The sequence below is a fragment of the Lepisosteus oculatus genome, chromosome 28 (genome assembly GCF_040954835.1).
Source record: "Lepisosteus oculatus isolate fLepOcu1 chromosome 28, fLepOcu1.hap2, whole genome shotgun sequence".
Lineage (NCBI taxonomy): Eukaryota > Metazoa > Chordata > Actinopteri > Semionotiformes > Lepisosteidae > Lepisosteus > Lepisosteus oculatus.
This window is the reverse complement of record NC_090723.1, coordinates 3,663,627-3,679,764: the sequence shown is the minus strand read 5'-3', so window position 1 is coordinate 3,679,764 and position 16,138 is coordinate 3,663,627. Positions and strand designations below refer to the sequence as shown.

At 44.9% G+C, this 16,138-nt stretch overlaps 1 protein-coding gene across 3 annotated transcripts; it reads left to right on the top strand.

Annotated features, from left to right (window-relative positions):
* Positions 1 to 390: 390 nt before the first annotated feature.
* On the top strand, positions 391 to 15,314 carry LOC102695165 (alanyl-tRNA editing protein Aarsd1). 3 transcript variants are annotated; one of them, XM_069185807.1, is made up of 17 exons: positions 391 to 1,193; positions 1,670 to 1,783; positions 2,311 to 2,377; positions 2,878 to 2,976; positions 3,068 to 3,157; positions 3,438 to 3,500; positions 6,311 to 6,439; positions 7,320 to 7,479; positions 8,127 to 8,184; positions 9,001 to 9,157; positions 9,257 to 9,373; positions 9,638 to 9,768; positions 10,688 to 10,754; positions 11,333 to 11,424; positions 12,624 to 12,678; positions 13,697 to 13,791; positions 14,528 to 15,145. In XM_069185807.1, the coding sequence occupies exons 1-17, from the start codon at positions 1,165 to 1,167 to the stop codon at positions 14,664 to 14,666; spliced, it is 1,662 nt and encodes a 553-aa protein (XP_069041908.1). In that variant the 5' UTR covers positions 391 to 1,164; the 3' UTR covers positions 14,667 to 15,145. The 3 variants fall into 3 exon arrangements, with proteins under 3 accessions (XP_069041908.1, XP_006638247.3, XP_069041907.1); XM_069185806.1 differs by lacking the exons at positions 391 to 1,193; positions 1,670 to 1,783; positions 2,311 to 2,377; ... (1 more) ...; positions 3,068 to 3,157; positions 3,438 to 3,500 and adding exons at positions 5,785 to 5,949; positions 7,038 to 7,184 and having other exon boundaries at positions 14,528 to 15,314; XM_006638184.3 differs by lacking the exons at positions 6,311 to 6,439; positions 7,320 to 7,479; positions 8,127 to 8,184; ... (6 more) ...; positions 13,697 to 13,791; positions 14,528 to 15,145 and adding an exon at positions 4,193 to 5,143 and having other exon boundaries at positions 923 to 1,193.
* Positions 15,315 to 16,138: the final 824 nt, after the last annotated feature.

Sequence of the window (16,138 nt, the reverse complement as noted above, 5' to 3'; positions counted from 1 at the left end):
CCAGCGCCTGCGGTGTGGGGCTGTACTGATCGTGAATATTTGCAGTGCTACCATTTCTTTCATTCTAAGCCCGGTGACTGAGATTCAAAGCCACGTGAAACAATCCTTATTTATGTCGGGCCTGGGATCAGCGGAGACATGGAGAGCTCTTTAGTGATATATACTGTTTAACAGCACAAGCCGCGAGTCGACAGCGTGACGTTTAAACCCCTGTTGCAGCAGGTGTCCGCTTTTGCTGCAAATATCCCGAAACCGTCTCCGCGATAAAATGTGTCACAAAAGCCTCATGTCAGGTAACGCCTCGATCAATGAAATATTATTTTCCCGAACCGTTTCTCTCCCATTTTGCTAGCGTATGGAAACACCTGCTGCGCTCAGTTTTTTCTCTCTCTCTCTCCCTCCTAGAGCAGCAGAAACACCCCCTGGCGGTGAAACACCAAGAGCCAGTACAGGGGCGCGTTATAATCACTGATGCACCGAGTGTCATAAATAAAGCAGCTTCCTACTCTGTTCCCATTATGGGATGACAGAATATTTGGCTTTGAGAGAATGAACAGTGAAGCATGAACCTTTGCATTTAGAGCAGACTCCAGGAGACCCAGTCATGTTGCTGGAGCCCATCTGGAGCCCCGCTGGCTACGAGAGAAGGAGGATTTTCACTTCTGAGGTGGGAGTTTTTCCCACTTTGGAAGGCTGCCCCACCCCCCTCTCCAGCTCTAGAATCCCCTACACTTAAAAGATCAGCTCCAGCATTCTTTCAGCTCCTCTGTCTGCACACAGGTGCAGTGTTCTTCGGTAGACAGCTGTCTGCCCGGACAGGACAGGACAGGACCAGCCAACCGAGAGGACCAATCAGCACTGGGGATGCAGAGGGTCCCAGGGGCAGGGGGGGTGGGATTGGCTGGAGAAGGCTCTGGAAAGTGCCCTGTGGTTCCTTGGTGTTCCACACACGGGCTATAAAGGGGGACAACAGCTGACAGCAGTAGGAGGAGGGCCTAAAAATAGCCCAGAGCTCAGAGACCACAGATAAAGAGTGTGGTGTTGGTCACCGATTTGCAAGCGAAAGCAGCAGGAATTAAGTTCTTCTTTTGAGGAACTGCTGTGAGGTCCAGCTCGAGGGTTTTTTTTTTTGCTGTTGTGTTTATTGTCCTCCGTCCAGCAAAGATGTCCAAGATCACCAGACCGGAGAACAGGTAAGTGCGACTGGACGTGTAGGCCCCCCGACTTCGCAGGCTCGGTTTTTATATCACACTCGGAACGGCAACAACACCACTGCTGTGTGCAGCACTTTCCCAGAGCCTTTCTACTCTAGAAGTCCCTTAGAACGCAAAGTTGTTCTGCCATACTCGTGCTCAAAGCATAATTGGAAATCTCACAGAAAAACCTATGGCAATCAAACATGTAGTAGTTTTCAGATATCTGTGTTCAGGGTGGGGAACATCTTGTTTTCCTGGTGCCACACTGAGAAAGAGTCTTTCACACACACTAATAGAAGTGTATGTGTGCAGTATAGGCAAGTAGAAACCACACTGACTGTGAAAACTTGTTGTTAATTGCAACAGCATGACGACAGTAAGGAAGATTCCCTTAGTTATTAAGTAGGGAAATGTTAGCTGTATTGATGACTTGGAGTAATTCGTATCTCTTTTTGTCTGTTTTTATTCTTAAGTCAACCAGCAAGAGCAATATGGTTTGATCGAGCAAAGTACCTGTTCATCAACTTCTTGGTAGAAGACAGCAAGGATGTCCAAGTTGATATACAGGAGAACAAAATGATATTCAGGTAAGTAGATTCCGGTGTTTCAGAAGACACTCTAAAATTACAGTTTAATATTGACCTGCTTCACAACGGCATACATCTTGTAACTCAGTTTCTATCAGCAGAATCTCAGAAGCCTGGTAATGAACTTCTAGAATGATTGTAGCTTTGCTCCAGGGCTATAGTTGTTTTCTATGAAGCAGATTTAAATTAATTTTCCAAGCTCTATGTAAAGGAAAACATACATGTCATTTTTCTTCTCTGCATTTATTTGCCTTTTGGATAGCTTTGGATGGAACTTCTACATTTAAATCTTTATGATTAATTAGATTAGTTCTAGATATGGACTGGAAAATTAAACATAGCCCTGTAAAACTAATATTTGCAATGTAACAACAAGAAGCTTAATAACTGCCCTGCAACAGAAAGAAAAAAACAGCTCTCAATATACTGCTCCCTCACTCTTTAGCTGAGATGGAAGAGAGATTGTCTGATATGTTCTGTTTCTGACATTTTATCAAATAACTGGTTTAAATAAATGTCTTTGGCAGGTGTAAATCAGGGGATGACACTGACCTCTACAATGAGATTTACTTCTATGACAGAATCCAGCCAAAAGTGAGTAGACAAACATTTTGCACATCTTGTGTATTGTAACAACATAATAATCCTGTCATTTGACTCTACAGTTTTACTGCATTTATAACAATCCATTTGTCCTCTGAGTTTATATCCTGTTGGCTATGTTCCTGTATAATACAGTAATTTGTTAATGTTAAAGTTAATAATTTGCAAATGGATAATGACTAAAGATGTGCCATCTGCTTTTCAAGATCATGGGACATGTTAGTGGGGTGTCACGGCCTTTTGGGAGCACAGTGGAGTGCTGGTGTTTCCCCTCAGTGCATCCTTTTCTGATGGATGCAACTCTTAAGACAATATTTATACATGGTGGGAAGTATTTTTCAAACAGCGGTGACTGAGAGGAAATGAGGTGGGGAAACATTTCAGTGGTGCACAGCTCTCCCCACCTTACATCCTGTGCTTCAAGAGTGGGGTTCTGATTCTTGAGTGACACACACGGTCAGCACAGTCTAATGTTTCTGTCGTCTCTCCAGGACTCCAGAGAAAGGAAATATGACCGGACAATCAATGTCATGCTGAGAAAAATAAAGGAAGGTGTAGCTTGGCCACGCTTAACAAAAGATTCGGGCAAGGTAAAGAGTGCCTGACCATTTTCTCTGAAGTAGCTTCATTCCGCCTTGCTCAGATCACAAACCATAACCCATTTTTGCTGATGTCCTACAGCCCAGCTGGTTGTCCGTGGACTTTGATAACTGGAGGGACTGGGAGAAGGAGGAGGAGGAGGGCATGGCTGAGTACGAGAAATATATTGACGTAAGTGAAACTCGGCTCACTGGCTTCGGTCACCTAATCAAAGTCAAAACCTGAATGAAAAAAGTCCAGAAACAGCTAATCACAATGTCATCACAAGTTGACACAGTGCACAGCTCTTTTTTACTATTGAGGGCACAGAGCTAGAAGTTGGATCAAATTTCAAGGTGTCTTGAACCTGCTGGTGACAGACTTTAGGGTCCATTAAACCCCACCCAGCCTCTGTAGAGCTCCTGCCTGCCGGACCCCCAAGGCTAACCTGTCCCCTGGGTCTCTCTCTCAGATGATTAGAGGCATGAGCAAAGGTGGACCACCCCCTGCCATGGATGACCTTGATGATCTCGATGTGAGTCTCGCACACTTCCTGTTCCTTATTCACTTTCCACGGGTTGTGGTGAATTGCAATGTTATCAGAATGATTTCGGTTCTGTCACAACTGCACATAGAGATTAGTAGCCAATTTGCAGGTTTAGGGTTATTTTTTTTAATACAAAATGGAATTGTCCGCCAGGCAGCCATGGTGGCACAGCGGACAGCATCTGTATGGATAGCACCCCAGGAACTGGACGTTCTCCCTGTGTTCTGAGTGGGTTTCCTCCATGTGCCCCACTTTCCTCCCACAGTCCAACAACCTCATGGTAGATTAATTGGCTTCTGGGCAAGTTGGTCCTGGTGTGAGAGTGTGCATGTCAGTGTCTGGGGGTGCCCTGTGATGGACTAACATCCCGTCCAAAGAGAACCCTGCCTTATGCCCATTGCTTGCTGGGATACACTCTGGCTCCCCCATGACCCTGAATTGGAAGAAGCAGTTAGAAAATGGTTGGATATTTATAACGTAGACACCCCCTGAGACGTACTTGCCCTTATGTGCAAGAGTTAGAGGCCTGTGGCAGACTCCTATAATACAGTCCCTCCGAAAACAGGCCTGCCACATGGGGCTGGATCTGTTTGTGTGCTATCCCTGGGGACATTTTAGTTACGTCTGGGTAAGAACACAGCGCCGGCTTTTCGGAATGACTGATTCTTCTCTCTCTACAGGATGACTGAGTCTTTGGTGAAGACGCAGCCAATACTGCAAAAAGTAAAGGTTCACTTTTATCTAGACTGGGCTTCGGGTGCAGAGCTGGTTCGGACTGAAAGAAAGTACTTGCACTGCCTCTGCGTCAGGACGTTTTTTACACCTATTCTTTAAAAAAAAAACAGCAGGTGTTTGTACTATTCTTGGTTTCATAAGACACATGCTGTGTTGTTCCAAGTTTGAGCAAGGTGTAAATTTACACTGCTTTTGTAGGGTATACAGACTGTGAGTTGTGCTTTGAGATTTTTCATTTTATCAGAAACTACTTTATTGCCCACATACAGTGGAGATTTTCCTTTGCCCCACTTAGACAACAATAAAAACACGAATACAGAGCACATAAAACACCCAGTGGATTTTACAAATGTGTAAATCAGTGTAATATAAATAACAATACCATATAATACATGCAAAAACATTAAATTGACGTGTGGCATACCTATATAAGATGTGAATACAATGCTCTAATGGGGCTCATACTGTACATCAGAGTACAGGCCATATAGAGGAAATGACAGGTCTGTTAAAATAATTTAGGGCCTGAGTGAAATGAAGTGAAAACTTGAACATCCCCTCTTTTAACCTCTGACGACGGAGGCTTGAGCTGGACAATGAGAGTTTTTTTTTGTAATCACGGAAAAATGCAGAAGTTAAGTGTGAATTATGACTTTGTCTATCTACATTGTTAAATCATGTGGTCAGAAAACATTGTCTTCTTATACATTACATTTTTTGACACACACATTCTACAAGAACATAGCAAAAACAGTTTAAGTCAAACCCCTCTCACCCACAAACTTTAATTTCTTTGATTTTTTTTTCAGCAGGCTGTGTATTTTTATCATCGTAGGCGGGTTGTGTACAGACAAGTTGTTTTCTATAACATTTATTAAATTAATACCAAAAGAAAATGGCTGTTTTTTTTCATTCGATTCAATTCAAATAAATTCAAAAACTAAATGCTTTTCACTCCTTTTTTTACTACAATCTTTTTTTAAATGACTTTATAACTCAAGGGATTATTTCTAGAAGAAACATACTCAGATTTGCATAATCTCAGTTCTCTTTAAAATAGACACTCAAAACAACAAAACACACATTCATTGTCCCGATTTAAAATATCGCCAGGAAGTCTCTTCACAAACCTTTAGTTTATGGATGCAGATGATTAACAATTGGTAAAAGAACGAAAGGTTGGATATCTGATAACAAGATACCCTAACGCAATTTGGATCAATATTTTTCCTTTTCTACTAAATAGAAGAAAAAACACATCTTCTACGTGAGAGCGAGTTCAAAGTGTTATTGGATCTTTTTCACAACCGCTCCACCCACCCTGTTCAAGATAAAAAACATTTCAAAATACTGTATACATGAACTTTTTAAAATAATAAGTCACAAAGACCTTGTGACCAGGTGGTAAAAATTGCACTGATTTCTTACACATTTTTAAAAAACCTTGCAGTGACATTTTCTAACGTTTTAATAAAATCCACTACCTATCACATATACAGCACTTGCTAATGACACGATCCAGCGTTTGAAAAAACAGACTGTCCCAATGTGCTTTCCGTACACGGCACAGAAAGTATCGTGCCCGGAGCAGCTGCTGCAGTCTTAACTTTTGTCGTTATTTCATGTTCTTCGAGGTTGTTGTTTCGTTGTACCACTGATAACTATGGCCTTTCAGTGTCAGAGGGACTGTTACCTGCAAGAGGTAGGAGAGCAAACATACACATGATGTATTTTGACTTTCAATGAAATACCGGTATTCTACGCTTCTTGTACGGTCCTTATTTAATTACATCATTTAATAATATGTAAAATCGGCTAACCTAGATTTCTTCTATATAAATCATGTTTGCTTGTTCAATATTAAATATTTTGAGATCTTAAATTTGTTAATTCGCTTAAACGTTTTTTTAAATAACGATTTTAACTTCGCATACATGTGCATCTTTAACTACGCATGAGTGTGCACCTAAGAAAAGCAAGTTGTCGTATTTCTTTGCTCTCTGAAAACAGTATTTTGCTGCTCATCTTTGTGTGAGTCCTCGGCTGCCTTCTTGTATTTTCAGTTCACCACCACGGTGGTGTCCTGCCGCCCCGCGGAGCTGAAACTGGACAACAGTGGGAAAAAAGAGACCGTGAAGGGCTTTAATGTCACCCTGGAAGACACCGTTCTCTTCCCCGAGGGAGGCGGACAGGTGGGCGAACCGTGCTCTTTAGGAAGGGCAGGACGGGGGTATGTTCTTAATAAGGCACTGACACGATTAGGAAGGTAACAGATCAGTGGAGTGATCTTCATTTGGTTGCTTTGTGACGAAGTGGTTAGCACTGGGCGCCTCTTAACTGTTGGGCCCTCTGGGGCCACTTCCTGCGGTGCTGTCCGTGTGGAGCTTGCATGTTCTCTTCCCGGCGTTCGTATGGGTTTCCACTCACACCCCAAAGCCCTGCTGGTAGGTTAATTAGCTTCTAGGAGAACAAGCCCTGGTGTGAGAGGGTGCCTGTCTGTGTCAGTGTGTGCCCTGCGGTGTTGTAATTGGCTAGACCTGAGCAAGTGGGAGGAGCTCGACATGTCGGAGATGAGCTGGGGAGTGTTTTAATGGAGCAAGAGTTCAGGAAGCTATTAAACGTTTAGTGGATATGGAGAAGCAGCTCTGTTTTGGGAGGCTGCTGTATCGTAACCCGCTTTCAATGTGTTTTACTGTGTTTTTGCGACGTAGTTCTTTTCTACGTGTGCCAGAAATGTCACGTTGAGCCTTTGCTCTCAGCTGATTTGCTCGCTTTGCTTGATTGAAAAAGCCACCTGGACTCCACCGATCCTGCCCTCATCCTGTCCTCGTTGAAGTTGGTTCTGAAGTGCTGGCGGCTTATTTCCCAGCCACCCCGGGGTCCAGCTCGTGCCTGGCCACAGCAATTAACGTGGAGGCTGCGCAGCACGGTCTGGAGGTAGCTCGTGCACTGTATCGCTAGACAGGTCGATACGTGCAGCAGGCATCATGGGAGCTGTCCGTGTTCTGGTCTTGCTGAGCCTTTGTCTTGATGAGCGCGTGTGGGCCTGTCCCATCTGTGTGTCCCGTGCAGCCGGATGACCGGGGGCTGATCGGGGGCGTGCCGGTGCTGCGGGTGACGCGCCAGGGCGCCGAGGCCGTGCACTTTGTCGCCTCCCCTCTGGAGGAGGGCTCCTCCGTGCGGCTGAAGCTGGACTGGGACAGACGGTTCGACCACATGCAGCAGCACTCAGGTACGGAGAGGCCACCGCTCGCCTCGAGACCTGTGGCCACGGCAGGGGCTGTCCTTCTCCGACCCGCTGCCCGAGTCTGAGATCGGGGGTCTTTTCGGAGTTCTGCGGGTGAGCAGGACAAGCTTGAGTGTGAGATTTTCCCAAGATGGAAATGTGGGCCTTTTTTTCTACAGCCGGTACATCTGTAGGAAAACGTGCAGTCCTGTTTTTAGGACAGAACCCTGTCTTCACATTGAGGAGCAGTTTTAGAACTGTAAGTACTCCTTACTGGTTTGGTAGAGAAATAGAATTATCAAGGTCTGAGTCAGATTCTTTCCACCTGTGCTCCTGAGGCTGTCAAAGGAATTTTAGTTATCTAGAAATGTAATGTAATTCAGTACAGGCGGGAATTCTAATTCCCGGATTTCCCAGTGTATTATATAATTCTCGGGAGTAGAAACGAATTGCTCTCTTTCCACTTTGTGGCTTATTTTCTGTCCACAGGCCTGATTCTCACGTAGTGCTGTTCCAGACGTACGCACACATTGCCACTCCACTTGTAAAATAACACATGTGGAAACTCCGTCTTAACTGCAGACATTGAAGGCAATGTATAACCAAAATGACATGCATTGTGTAAACCTTTCTCTTTTAAAAATGTATTTCAGGACAGCACTTAATCACAGCCATTGCAGACTCGATGTTTGGGTACAAGACTACATCCTGGTAAGCATTTATTTATTATTTACTAATTTATTGTCCTTTCTGTTTTATTGTTCTATACCCTTAGTATGTTATTGTGCTTTGTTGTACTGTCTTTATTTATTATTTACTATTCTGTAATATGCTGTGCGTGTTGTGAGAAAGTGACGTCTGTTGGGTAGTGTACATCCTGAGAGAACAATGTGCATACGAATCCCAATGGACAAATACATAAATCAAATAAATACCTCTCCCTCTCCCTCGCATAGTGTTGTAATACCACAGCAAAACTGGCCACAATTGAGAGCCAATCTGTTCATTTGTATACAAATTGATGTTGACTTTTTGCCCCCCAAAACTGGAAAATCTCACTCCAAGTTTCTTCCATTCTTTAATATTAGATTGAAGGTTGAATATCAGTATAGAAGCAGTATTTAGACAGAAACTGAATTGAGACTATACCCTGCTAGCCTCTTTTGAGAGATGACAGATACCTCCTTAATGATGAAGTTTGTAGGGCAGCTCACCCATGGGTGACTTAGTGGAGCAACATCTGTATTTATGTAACTAGACCAGGTGGGGGGTTGAAAGGCCCCCTAATGTACTGGGGCAAAGCTGTGCTGATATGGTAGTATTGTACCGTGAAGATCGAAGTGTCGCAGAACTGCAGAGGCCAGGTTGCTCTGTGGCTGTGTGTGTTGCTGGGACGAGCGCTGGAAGTTGCCCGAAGAGGGCCGGGAAGACTTCCTTTGTGCTACTGGCTGAAGCAGCATGTGCAGAGACTCGAGCGGCGAGGTAGTGATCCACGGTGATGGGGGTGTGTGTGTGTGTGCGCGCCAGGGAGCTGGGTCGCCAGCGCAGCGTGATCGAGCTGGACACGGCCGCCATGAAGCCGGGAGAGGCGCAGGCCCTGGAGAAGGCCGTGAACGAGAAGATCCGAGCCTGCGTCCCCGTCACGGTGCAGCTCCTGTCCCCCGACGACCCGGCCGTGGAGAAGGTGTGAATCAGGAGCTGGGATGGGGGGGGGGGAGAGGGACCGTGTCTCCCCGAGTTCGCCGAGAGGCCCTGCGTGCGACCTTGTATTGTGTCCTCCCAGGTACGAAGCCGGGGCCTGCCGGAGGACCACGCAGGACCGGTTCGGATAATCGACATCGAAGGGATCGACGCCAACATGTGCTGCGGTACTCACGTGTCGAACCTCAGCCACCTGCAGGTAAGGGGCATCAGTCAGACGCACCAGCGTACCGAGGTCTTTATTCCCCAGCGCCTCCTCCAGGGTCTTAGTGATTCATCTGGGTGAAGCAGGCTCTTCCTGGCTTCAAAGCCTCATGATTTACGGTACAGAAAATCACATCAAATGTTGTCAGCAGTTCTTGCATTAGCAAAATGTAGCCTCGTGATGCTTCTTTTCATACGAACAGCTGCTGTAAAGGCATGCAGATTGTGCTAACGCTAAAATATATATTTTTTAATTTAGGTTATTAAAATTCTTGGGACAGAGAAAGGAAAGAAGAACAAAACGAATGTGATATTCCTGGCGGGAGACAGGGTTCTGAAATACGCTGACAGAAGCTATAACACCGAGAGAGCTCTGACCTCCCTGCTCAAGTAAGCGTTCAGTTACCAAGTAAGAGCATGTACTCTGGTCCTGTTCGTCCAGTAAAGGAGCTGTCTGGAGTGAGGCCTTTCCATTTGAAAAAGAAATTGGTAGTGATTTTTTTCTCAGTTTGGATTTACCACTCGTTAATCAGTAGGGTTCACGTCTCTAACCCTGTACCAGCATGGGAGGGAGAACTCAGTTGAAGCTTTCTTCCAGAAAAAGCACTCTTTGCAGAACCGTTCACCATGTAGGGCACTGTGGGATATGCCTGTATAATTGGAAGAGCAACTTGATGAGGGTTGGGCATCAAGTCTTGGGTTTTACATTGAACAAGGACACGCTGACAAACTTGAAACCATCTAACACCAGCAGCATGCGGCCAATTACTCTCTGTTACTTGATGAATTTTGATTACAGTTTATAGTTGCTTATGGTATAGCCTGGGCTCAAACCAGTGATGTCTGGATTATAGGCCTCAGCTGACTTTCAGAACGGATGCTAATTGGTTGAGACACTAGGGACCACCAAGCATTTTATAAGGGATTACTGGCAATGGTTGTGATCATGCATGCTTCCACATCCTCAAGACACAGGTTGAGAAGAAACAATGGGTTCATCAGTGTACAGAAACAAATGCTGTTTAAAATGTATTTGTCATTAATTTGTGATCTGAGCAATCGAAAAGCAGAACACTGTTTTGCCTGACAAAGTTTATTTGCCGTAATTCTGTGGTCTTGATGAGTAAAAAAACTCCCCAGATGCTTCTGCTAAGACAGTCTTGTTTTGCGGGTTAATTTTATCCATGTCAGCATGTGGTCTGCTTGTGTGTTGTGCGTGTATTTTGTGAATACAGGTACCTAGCAATCCCCAGAGTCATTGCCCCCATCTTCCTCGTCAGGTCCACTCACTCAAGGCCGTTTCTTTCAGAACGGGCGCAGAGGAGCACGTTGAAGCAGTCGACAAGCTGCAGAAGTCCGTCAAGCTGCTGCAGAAAGTAAGTCAGTTGTGCGCCTTCGTTTCCCTGCGTCCTCACTGAGTTTGCTCCTCTCCAGCCATTTTATCAGAAGAGAAAAACAACGGACTGAATAGTTAAAAGATTCAACATAGGAAATACAGGGTTCAAGTAGGGTTTAAGCAGACAGAGAGAATTTCTCAAAGAAGTTACAGATGGAAGGAGGCCTGTGTTTCATCCAAAGGGGCATTTAGTTAAATGACCCAAGAGTGTGTGGGGATCATCCAGCTCATTCTGGTGCTGATCTTTGATCACAAGCTGGAAGCTGGTTACTCGTGTGACTGACATCTGGTTACTAGCTGGTTACTAACTGTGCGCTGTTGTAGTGCAGACACAAATGTTTTTGTATAGAATAGATTTATTTTTTTGCACTAACCTGATGGAATTCTACTCAGCATCTTGCATTAATTAATGGTTTAACATATTGATGGCATTAAAGTCTGCAAAGCAAGTATGAGACTGTGTCAATTGGATCCTAGGGAAGTCTCTGCCCAGCCCACTTTTGCTTTCTGTTTTTCCAATTATTTAACATTATATTTTCTTTTTGGCTTTTATCAAAGAACAACCTTAATCTGTTACGGGACCTGGCTGTCCTCACTGCCCAGAACTTCAAGAGCAACCCGAACAGAGGCAAACTGTTCTGTTTGCACAGGTAATGAAAATCCCCTGCTGCACAGATACTTAAACCCATCTGTGGAAGAAAAAGAGGTTTTGCACAGTGTGTCTTCAGAGGCCTTTATAAGTCCATATCCTCACATTTGTATGTCATCAGCCTTTTCTTTTTTGTAGAAAACCATTTACCATCAGTCTGTTTGCTTGAGGATTTTTTGTGGTCTGCAAAAATACAAAATGGATTAGTCTTCAGGGGATTCATTTTTGTATCTCAGCATTTGTAAAGTGGGTGTGCTGTTGACTAGTTAGTGCCTCCGTACTGTGTCTGTTATACATCATGTTGGAATAATGGGAATAAAGGGAAGCTTCCTTTTGGGAAGAGCGAGATGTGCCGTTTCCTGCTGGGAGAGTCACGCCGACTTGGTCGAAGCCATCTCTTTCCAGAGCAGCACCCCAAAAACTCTTCCTTCTCCATTCCTCAATCCCTTTTCTGTCCGCTTCATCCAGTTCAGGGTTGCGGGGGAGCTGGCGTCTTGGCGAGCAATGGTGCACCCATGGCCAGGTACACACTGGGCAGGACACCTGTCCCCATCACGCACACTCTCTCTCCAGGGCCAGTGTTCCCAGATACCAGCATTTCTTTGGCCTGTGGGAGGAAACCAGAGCACCTGGAGAAAACCCATGTGAAAATGGGTAGAACATAGAAACACACAGGGAGCACCTCGGGCCCAACCTTGAACCCGGGGCCCCAAAGCTGAAAGGCAGCAATGCTGACCACTGCGCCACCATGTGCAAATGCTGATCAAACTGCAGTACTGAAAGGACCCACTGGGGGACAGTAGAGGGTAGCAGAGCCTGTGCTTCCCACGAGCACTGGGTCCAGTGTCCCAGGGAGGGCTTGACTCTGCTTTTCTTTGAAGAATGTTAGAACGGGTGCAAACACAGAGAAGACTCTCCTGTCCGTCTCGCCCATTTGGAAGTTAGTAGCTGATTGAGAATCTCATCCATTGTATCAGATGGCGATAGGCTTCCGAAGTCATCACTATGAAAAAGGCAGCGGTTCTTCGGGGAAGATGTCTCAAAATATTTAAAAGACTAAAAGCAAAATAATTTTGTCTTCAGGTTTAATAAAGAGCATGTTCATTAAGTACCTTAATTCTGTGCACAAAAAATAAGATTTTCTTTTCTCTTGTGATATACAAATAGTTCTTGAATTTACTTTTTTGTCTTTCTGTCTAGGAAGGATGGAGACAACGAGTTCATGAACATCATCGCAAATGAAATTGGCACTGAAGTAAGATGTTATTTTAACATTCCTGTATTAATTAGTGTCTCCTTAATATTTGTACTAATGAGTATTTAACCAGATAAGACCTGCCACACACAAATCTGCCTAGACTGTGAGATTGTAGCTTAATCAATTTAATTTATATAAATAAAAACAAAATATTATCTGCATGAATGATGCTGCATGAATTTGAATCAAATGTTTAATGCATTGGAGGGGAAGTACATAATAGTATTAAGTTGCAAAGGAACATGTAAAGGTTTATTCCGTGCTGAAAAGAGAAGAAAAGACAATGTTTCAGCTGTAGAGCCTTCTTCAGGTGTCAAATATTACATACTGTAGTATCAAGTATTAAGGATAGTATTAAGTTGTAGAAAGAGACAGGATAGTGCTTTTTCAGTATCTTTGTCATCTAATTAACTGTTTTTTGAGGATGCCGATTCTATAAAAGTAGAGGTAGTACTGTATATTTAGACTTCAGGAATCTGTGGGTTTGGCTTCTAGTTTTTGGAACTTACTTCTGATTGTGTGACACCCCTTTAAAATTATGCAAAATCACAAAAATCTCCTCCAGAACACGGTTGGTGGCTCTTTACTTGGCCTCTCCTCTGAGCTGCTGATCATCCCTGCTCTCGGCAGCTTGGACACCATGATGGCCAGTGTCCAGCGTTTTACAGAGTTCACTGGGGAAAAACATGAATTGCTCTTGAACAGGAGTTATGCTGAGAGTTTCAGAGTTTCATAAATGCTGAAATCCCGGTATCCTGGGAAATTGAGCCTACAGCTCAGGTGTGGGGAGTCAACAGGAAGCTGAGCTGTAGACGCTGCCTTGGTCTGATTGTCCTCACTCTTGCTCCTGGAGAGTTATGCAGCATTTATAGGTGACTAACGCCTTGGGAACCGCTAAGACGAAGAGGATTATTGTGTCTATGGAGTCTTTAAACGCAGAAGTGGAACACAAGCCTGCAGATGCAGCCGCTCTGCAGGATCAATCTCATCGGCCCTGCTCCCGGTTTCCCTACAGGATACGCTGCTGTTCCTGACTGTGGGGGAGGAAAAGGGAGCAGGGCTGTTCCTGCTGGCCGGCCCGGCGGAAACCGTGGACTCGCTGGGACCCAGGTGAGGCATCCGGCCGGGACTGGACTGCACTCTGCGGCCCGGGATTCGTGGCTGTTGAAGCCTCTCCAGATGTTTTGGAAAATGACCGAACCAGACAGGTTTATTTTACAGAGTTCTGTACTGTTGTTCAAATAAGAACACGAGAACCATTACGAATGAGAGGAAGTCATTTTTGCCCATCTACTAACTGGTAACTAATTGATCCAAAGATGTCATCCAGCTGTGGTTTCTTGAAAGAAACCTGGGCAGTGGCTTCAACAGCATGACTGTGGTAGCTTGTTTGAGTTATTATTTTCTGGACTTGGCTATTACTCTGAGCTGTGTGAACTGTGGTAGATAGTGTCTCCTATATGTAAAGTCCTTTGTGTTGAAAAAGCACTAATAAATGAAGTGCAAGGAAGTGCAACTTATCAATTATAAGTCAGTGGTTGCCATTGCTGCCTGGCAGTACTAGGGCCCTGGGCTCCTTTGCTGGGGTGCAGTCAGCATGGAGTTTCCTCCTACAGTCCAATGATGCTGGTAGGGTAATGGGAAAATTGGCCCTGGTGTGCATGTGAGTGTGTGCCCTGTGATGGACTGGTATCCTGTCCAGGGTGCACCCTGCCTTGTGCCCAGTGCTTGCTGGGATAGGCACTAGCTCCCCCGCGACCCTGACTTGGATAAAAAGACTAGACCGGTGGGATAGATCCAGCTCTTCAAAGTGAAGGCGACAGCGCTTGCTCCTTCTGTCGCGCAGGGTGGCGGAGACGTTGGACGGGAAGGGGGCCGGCAAGCGCGGGCGGTACCAGGGCAAGGCCAGTCGCATGGCCCAGCGCGGGGAGGCGGAGCTCCTCCTGCTGGAGTACCTGAAGCACTGCAGCTCGGAGGAGGAGTGACCCCGCCGCGGCCGCCCTTGGCTCACGAGCCGCCCGCGCGGTTTCCGCGAACGAGAGCGCGCGCGCTGCAGCCCTGCTCATCTCACCGGCGTCGCCGATTTCCTCAGGAGCGAGTCAGTGGTGCATGGAATCCAAAATGAATATATAATACAACCAGGGAAGTTCAAGAGAATAGGATAAAGTATATGATATGTTTGCACTAAGAGTCTTGTACATCCCACTCCAAGCCTAAGTGGCCCAATTAGCTTAGAGGCTGTTTGTATTAAACCTTCGCCATTATACTGCTCAGCTCTCTGTCCCTGCAGTGAAAGCACTAATATTACTTTTAGTGTAATTTAAAATGGGCTTTAAAAAAACTTTTTTTTTTTTGGTTGTGAAGCACAAATGTTTAGCCTGGCCAAAATGTTTCACGTCTTTTAATGAATGGGAATGTAATGAAACCTCTTTCTGCTCAATAAAAAGAACATGCAGGTCCAGAAGATCCTTAATAAGATCCCTAATTTATTGGCCTTATAATAGTGACTTTCTGTACAGAGCACTGAAATCCAGTGCTAGTTTTCTGTTTGGAGGAACAAAAGACTGCTGTTTCTTCTGTGTGCATTGTGAATTAGAGCTTTATGGGGTGAAAACAAGGAAAACCAGAACTGATACTCTACTGCATGTGTGTTTTTCCCTTTTTGCTCATCGCACTTTGCATCTAAACTCATTTTCACGAGTGTGTGAATTTTGAAAGTCAAGCACAAGTCTGTAATACCGAGATCTATGATCTATAACAGATTGGGTTGTGAGCTCATCTGCAGAAATGTTAATTTAAAGGACAAACCCTTTTTTATTAAGTTTTACTACTTTCAAATGTCACATTTGAAAGCATTGGTGTCTGGAATGATTTGACCTTGGCTCTTGATTTTGTTGTTTACAGTTTGTTTTTTCTGTTTTTGATCGCGTCACATGTAGGCATGGTGCACTGTGAGAGAAGCACTGCAAGGCAATTATTAATCTTTGCCAGGAGGTCAGTGACGATCTTCCCAGGGACTGTGACGATCGTGGGTGACTGACACAGAGGGAGAGGGCTTTGAACTGTGTGACGTCTTCAGAGTCAAGTGCTAGTATAGTCAAGGTACTCACCCTGTTTTGCAATGCAGGTGGAAGTTTAGTCTAGCATCTGCTCTTTTTCTTGAAGCGTTTGATGGGCGTAGCTGGAAATTCTGACTTTTCCTGGTATGTAAGACTTTTGCTTCTGCTTAGTTCTTTGCTTTGGTTGCAAAATGTTGCAGGCAGACTAGAATCTGAAAAGGCTTAATGGGAGGACTGAAGTGTTGTAAGTCTGTAGTTATGGATGGTAGGCTCCTGGGAAAGCTGAGAGTGCTGCTGGAAGAGGTGTTAGTGGGCCCAGTAGGGGGCGCTCACCCTGCGGACTGTGTGGGTCCTAATGCCCCAGTATAGTGATGAGGGATACTATACTGTCCTTACAG

Excerpts from the sequence above, each read along its gene's own strand:
- LOC102695165 (XM_069185807.1), top strand. The coding sequence starts at position 1,165 with ATGTCCAAGATCACCAGACCGGAGAACAG. Across the intron at positions 6,440-7,319 it reads TCCCCGAGGGAGGCGGACAG|CCGGATGACCGGGGGCTGAT; the intron begins GTGGGCGAACCG and ends TGTCCCGTGCAG. Across the intron at positions 12,679-13,696 it reads CAAATGAAATTGGCACTGAA|GATACGCTGCTGTTCCTGAC; the intron begins GTAAGATGTTAT and ends GTTTCCCTACAG.